General features: G+C 42.0%; 1 protein-coding gene across 1 annotated transcript; it reads left to right on the top strand.

Moving 5' to 3' along the window:
• The first annotated feature begins 1123 nt into the window (after positions 1-1123).
• Positions 1124-5222, top strand: LOC131435383 (uncharacterized). The gene is made up of 5 exons (XM_058603204.1): positions 1124-1304; positions 1379-2505; positions 2561-2620; positions 3885-4115; positions 4184-5222. Exons 1-5 carry the CDS (start codon positions 1288-1290, stop codon positions 4678-4680), a joined length of 1932 nt encoding a protein of 643 aa, XP_058459187.1. The 5' UTR covers positions 1124-1287; the 3' UTR covers positions 4681-5222.
• Positions 5223-6000: the final 778 nt, after the last annotated feature.

Raw genomic sequence — 6000 nt, forward strand, 5'->3', positions numbered from 1 at the left:
AGAATGGTGCAGAATGGTACGATGACTATCCGATCGCAGTGCTATGATAGGGCCGATATAGTGCTCTATCGGTCCGACAATCGTACCGATGCGGTTGGACGGAATTATCTAGGAATGAACATATAAGTACGATTCAGACAGTCCGTCATCTTTCGTCTCAGTCAATATGCGTCACGGTTACCGTCAAAATTAGTTGAATGGCTTCTTACGAAGACTCTCACACACATCGTTGCCGTCATGGCCGTTACGTATGAACGTTTCGGTAAAAAAAAAAGTATTAAACTCCGGCGACGATGACGGAAGGAGACAAAGCAAAATCTTGGCCACAGCCGATTTATAGCGTACAGGATTATTGCATGGCTAGTACTACGTTCCTACTGACACTAAGAATCCTTCCAGGTCAGGAATCGAACACTGGCTTGTAAGACCAGCGCCCTATGTATTGAACCGACAACCCGGAAGGAGATAGACCTTCTGAATCATACTTAAAAGTAATTTTACCATGAAGTAGAAACACTGAACTACTGAATAGTGGACATTATATTTGTTACCAGCAGTTTATAATCCGATGTTCCTGGTCCTAGAAGTTGACTTGTTAAGACACCATTTCATTACATTATTGCATTCGCATGTCAATTTTCCAATCTGTTTCCCCCGTTAGATACTGACCACCATTTCAATATTTGGGTAAAAGTTATCTTTCTTATCATCTAGTAAATTAAGAGCTCACATTGCCATAGTTTTGCAGATAAGAAACAAATTACACTTAATTTGGAAAAGAGTTTTGATATATTTTTTTCATAATTTATTTACCAAAAATGAATTGCGGGACTGATACCAAACCATCCAGATTTTTTTTTGGGGACGGGTATAGCGTGATGGGTAAGTCGATGCCTTTCACGCAGACCACCTGGGTTCGATTCCCAACCCCGAACATAGGGTCAGAAAGTTTTTCTGGCCCGAAGAGGTGAATGACCTCATGGTTAAAACCTCTTTAATCGAAACATCCAGATTTTATTGTTTCTCATTTGGTATAGTCACTGAGATTTATGGAAAAATATCTCAAGAGATATTAGCAACACTGTAGAGTCGACATAAGTTGACATTTAATTTTCAAGGATGAGTTTGGCATAACGCATAAAATTAATGTGAAAATTTTGCTGCTTGTGCTGCAGATTTCGTGCGTTGGAGAAAAAGTCGAATTTAATCTAATTCTACATGCCTGACTTTGATAGGAGAGGCACGAAATAGTTTGAGAATCGTTTTAAAGCAGTTGGACTTGGAATAATGCGAAAACGAGGAGGGTAAGTTTTGTTCATATGCCAAGTAGCCATATTACTTTTGGTTGGAAATACTAAAGGAATTTCGATTACTATAGATATCGACGAAGTCGAAGTCGCAGTCCCCGTCGAGGAGGAGGAGGAGGAAGTGGACTTATGAATAAGCGGTATGAGGTAGGAAAGGGCCAATTGTTGAAACCAGTTAACTGGAATCATTTCAAGTTGGATACTGTGGTTAGACCCTCCTACCGTCAAAAAGTAGATTACAGACGTTCGGAGCGGGAGATATCCGAGTGGAGAAAGTCCAAAGAAATAACAATTAAGGGGCGTGATGTCCCGGATCCTGTCTTGGCATTTGAAGAAATCAGCTTTCCGGCGGAAATTTCTGATGAATTGCGTTATTCTGGATTCACAGTTCCAACTCCTATTCAGTCGCAAGGGTGGCCAATAGCACTTTCTGGTCGAGATATGGTTGGTATTGCAAAAACTGGATCCGGAAAAACCCTATCCTATCTTTTGCCAGCGATGATACATATCGATCAACAAGCTAGATTGCGTCGTGGAGATGGCCCTATAGCACTGATTCTGGCTCCGACACGTGAACTAGCTCAGCAGATCAAACAGGTTACGGACGATTTCGGTCGGGCAATGAAAATTAAAAACACTTGTCTATTTGGAGGTGGTGGGAAAAAACAGCAAACCTACGATTTGGACCGTGGCGTTGAAATAATCATTGCTACTCCGGGGCGGCTCATTGATTTTCTTTCTTCTGATCATACCAATCTCCGACGTTGCTCGTATCTTGTGCTCGATGAAGCTGATCGAATGTTGGATATGGGGTTTGAGCCACAGATTCGAACTATAATAGAACAAATACGTCCCGATCATCAGACGCTCATGTGGTCAGCGACTTGGCCGGACGCGGTCGCACGTCTTGTGAAAGATTACCTAAAGGACTACATTCAGATCAATGTAGGATCGTTGAAGCTAGCCGCTAACCATAACATTTTGCAAATCATTGACGTGTGCCAGGAGTATGAAAAAGAAACTAAGCTCAGTATTCTGTTGAGGGAGATTATGGCCGAGAAAGAGTGCAAAACAATCATATTTATCGAGACGAAGCGTCGAGTCGATGATATAACCCGTAAGGTGACTCGAGATGGATGGCCGGCGATGTGCATTCACGGGGATAAATCACAGAAAGATCGTGAATATACTCTGAATTGTAAGTTGAAATGTTGACAACATAAATCACGGATAATTTGTATGTATTTTTGCAGCATTTCGTTCCGGCAAGACTCCTATTCTGATTGCAACCGATGTCGCTGCTAGAGGTTTAGGTAAGTTGTCTACGGCCTTTGTGCAAACCTATCTGTATTATTAAATAGCAATAGTAGCTTCGAATCGACACACTGTTCATCTCTATTAGTCGATGTCGATCGTTTCACTGCGCTTTGTTCAGTTATTTTATTACCTAGAGAATAAACATCTCCGAAATAGGGTGTACCGAAGGCAATGGCAAAAGGTTACGAGAGTGTAAAGTATTTTCAAAAACAAACTTTCATGGATTCTAGAAACAATTATTTTTAAAAGGTTTTATTATAAATGTTTTAGTTTTCTTCCATTGTGTTTTGCGTGAAAGAAAACAATAGTCAGTTGAATTAGTTTTGTACGACTTTGAAGATACTTTAACATCTCGTTTTCCTTTCCACTATATTTTTTACATTACCCAATTAGCTTGAATTTATTCGACACCATTCTTTAAAATTTCATACTTGCTTTAGCGAATCGTAAATAAACCCAGGCATCTATTCTATTCTTCCAGAGGCACACAAACAAATCGTCTGCCCTGTTAAGAATACTGTGCAAATAAGTTGCGAATTAGTGAACTGATTTGCTCGGAAGAACAGAACAGACCCAAGTCACAAGTGTGTGTGTGCCTCTTCCCTTGGTGCCCTTGGTGGTGGTGGTGCAAAGTGTGCGCGTGGTGATGATGGTATTAGTGGCTGGAACACTGCGCGCCCACACGCACTGCTGCACGAGCATCTCAGCCCGCCTCGAGAGCTTTCCCGATCGCTGTGAGCCCTACCCGGTTTGGCACTGGTGATGGCATCTGGGTGGTCGGCCCCGGGATGCAACACTGCCTGATCACCAAATCTACTATCGACTGACAATTCTCCCCTTTGTCCCGGCGGCCAGTTGCCGTCCACCGCCGTTGGCTGCAGGTCGTTGGTGGTGTATCGTCCGATACGTACAGCCGTTCAACTCTTCTGCACATGCCCGGTGTCCGGTGGTTCCGGTCATGTGGTACCGTTAGAAGTGCGGTGGTGGTGTTTACCGCCAACTGCCACGTGATCACTACGGGACCGCTAACTCCGTCGGTGACGATTGGTGGTTCCTGGGGCGAACAGGTCAGCCATCAAACATCACTAACGTATGACAGAAAACAGGATAAGCAAATATGATTTTCATTGTTATCTTCTAGAACATAAGTAAACATAGAATACGTCAATTAAGCCTAGTTTGAAACTAGTCTTTCTATTTTGTCTGGGCTCTTTTGATAACATATCTATGCTCTTCTTCCCTGTGTGACCACCATTGCAGATGTAGATGATGTGAAATTCGTGATCAACTTCGATTATCCGACAACGTCCGAAGATTACATTCATCGTATTGGCCGCACTGGACGCTCAAACAATACCGGCACTGCGTACACTTTTTTCACGCCGAACAATGCAGGCAGAGCTCGTGAGCTAGTTGCAGTGCTAAAGGAGGCTAAACAAGTTATCAATCCTAAATTGCTGGATATGTGTAACAGTCGTATGAGAGGAAAAGGTAACAATTGGTCGAATCGAAACGTACAATAATTTAACTGTGAGCATATTTTTCTTCCAAATTTCCAGATAATCGCAATCATGTGAATTCCCGTTATCCTCGCGAACGAAGATCACGCTCGTTCGACCGTCGTGGTACCTACCGACGGCGATCGTACTCGCGTTCTCGCTCCCGGTCTCGTTCCCGATCGCGCTCCCGGTCTGGTTCACCGCGATTCTCCAAACGAGATGTGTACCGCCCGGTGAAACGCAGTCGGTCTCGCGAAAGCCGTAGTGTGGAAAGTGGACGCAGTGACAAACGCAAGAGAATTTTGCGTAAGGCCAGTCGCTCGGCTAGTCGATCACCAGCGCGCAAGGGAGGCAGTACCAGCGGTGGTGGCACCGGTGGTAATCGGAAACGAAACGGAAGAAGTAGATCACCAACCCCGCGTAAATACCGTAGTCGTAGTCGCAGTCGTAGCCATAGTCGAAAAAGTAGTCGTAGTCGAAGCCGCAGTCGTAGTCGCGAAGGTAGATTCCGCTCGGCCAAGAACGGTAACAATGGATCGAATTATGGCAAGTATTGAACATACTGCTTCGAGAAATGATGCGTCTTGCTTACTCATGAAATGAATAATACTAAGATCAACATTAGAACAATCCACGAATTACCTTCAAAGAATGTACTTCTATGAACAGTAGGCAGTGAATGACAACACTTATTGGCATTTTTATATTAGGAATAACATATTTTATCTATATGTCTAAATATCGTTTATTATTGTATTTAAAGAAAAAAGGTCAGTGGTACGATAAAACCCACAAATTACATTGCTTCTCGAACATCAAACTTTTGGTTACTTTTTCAAGCGGTCGCATCTGTAACTGATTGTTTTTTGTGTCAAACAAAAACCCCTGCCATCGTTTTTCAATCATTACCGATAAATCAAAATAAACAAAAAGATGCTGTCATTTATTGTACGTATTTTTTTGCTGAAAAAGTAATCAATGCTCATTTATTCAACATTTTTCAAAAATTATACTTTGGTATCATACTCCTGATCCTTTTGTACCTAAATGTAGATCCCGATTATTGACTAAATAAAGTAAATATCATGACAAAAATGAAGTCTGCTTTTAATTTTTTTTCTTGATTCGTTTATTTGACACGGCTAAAGATTCTTGGGGGTGTTCGCATTGCTATCTAGCCGTGATTGAGGGACAGATGGTACGCTCTTATCTCCTTCGTCATTGTCGTTGTCATTTTTGTTGTTGAAATCGGTGTTAATTGTTGCTGGATTCACTTGTTTCACTATGGTTGCAACTATTGTTTCGAAGGATAAGAACTGTTGTCCGATAGTCTAATTGCTATTTTCGTTTGTTAACTCGGGATTATTGGGTTATCCAGTTATCGATGTTGAACGGTTGTCCTTGTCTTTGGTTGAATAAGAAACTGTATGACGGCATTAAATCCTTCGTCTAGAACGACATATGTTCCAGCAACCAAGTTCTAAGTTTTCGCTCTGCTAATAATCACCCATAATTAGTGCAAAGTTATCGCTTTAACCGTTATTTTTTTACCGCAGCAAGCAATAGACGTGTGTTCTGCTCGAGAACTTTCCATTTCTCGTTTCAGAAACTTTTAAGTGCCCTTTTTAGTGAACAAAATCGTTCCAAAATCGTTAAAGACCGCCATTTGCGCTAGCCATTTCGATATCGCTGACACTCACTAGCACTCTCGAGTTCTCGTGATTTTGACATTCGACCGCAGCTCCAATCACCATGACAAAAAACAAATGTGATGCCGACGTTTGTTTTGGTTCCTCTGGTTCGCGAAGCAATAAATTAGCTTGCCGATCTTGCTCGAAGAATTTCCATGTTAAGTGCGCCAATTTAAACATGTCAAC

This window comes from Malaya genurostris, chromosome 3 (genome assembly GCF_030247185.1).
Source record: "Malaya genurostris strain Urasoe2022 chromosome 3, Malgen_1.1, whole genome shotgun sequence".
In the NCBI taxonomy this organism is placed as follows: domain Eukaryota; kingdom Metazoa; phylum Arthropoda; class Insecta; order Diptera; family Culicidae; genus Malaya; species Malaya genurostris.

Bases quoted from the DNA above. Each gene is read 5' to 3' on its own strand.
- LOC131435383 (XM_058603204.1), top strand. The intron at 2,506-2,560 runs GTAAGTTGAAAT...GTATTTTTGCAG, and splicing joins TCGTGAATATACTCTGAATT to CATTTCGTTCCGGCAAGACT. The intron at 4,116-4,183 runs GTAACAATTGGT...CCAAATTTCCAG, and splicing joins CAGTCGTATGAGAGGAAAAG to ATAATCGCAATCATGTGAAT.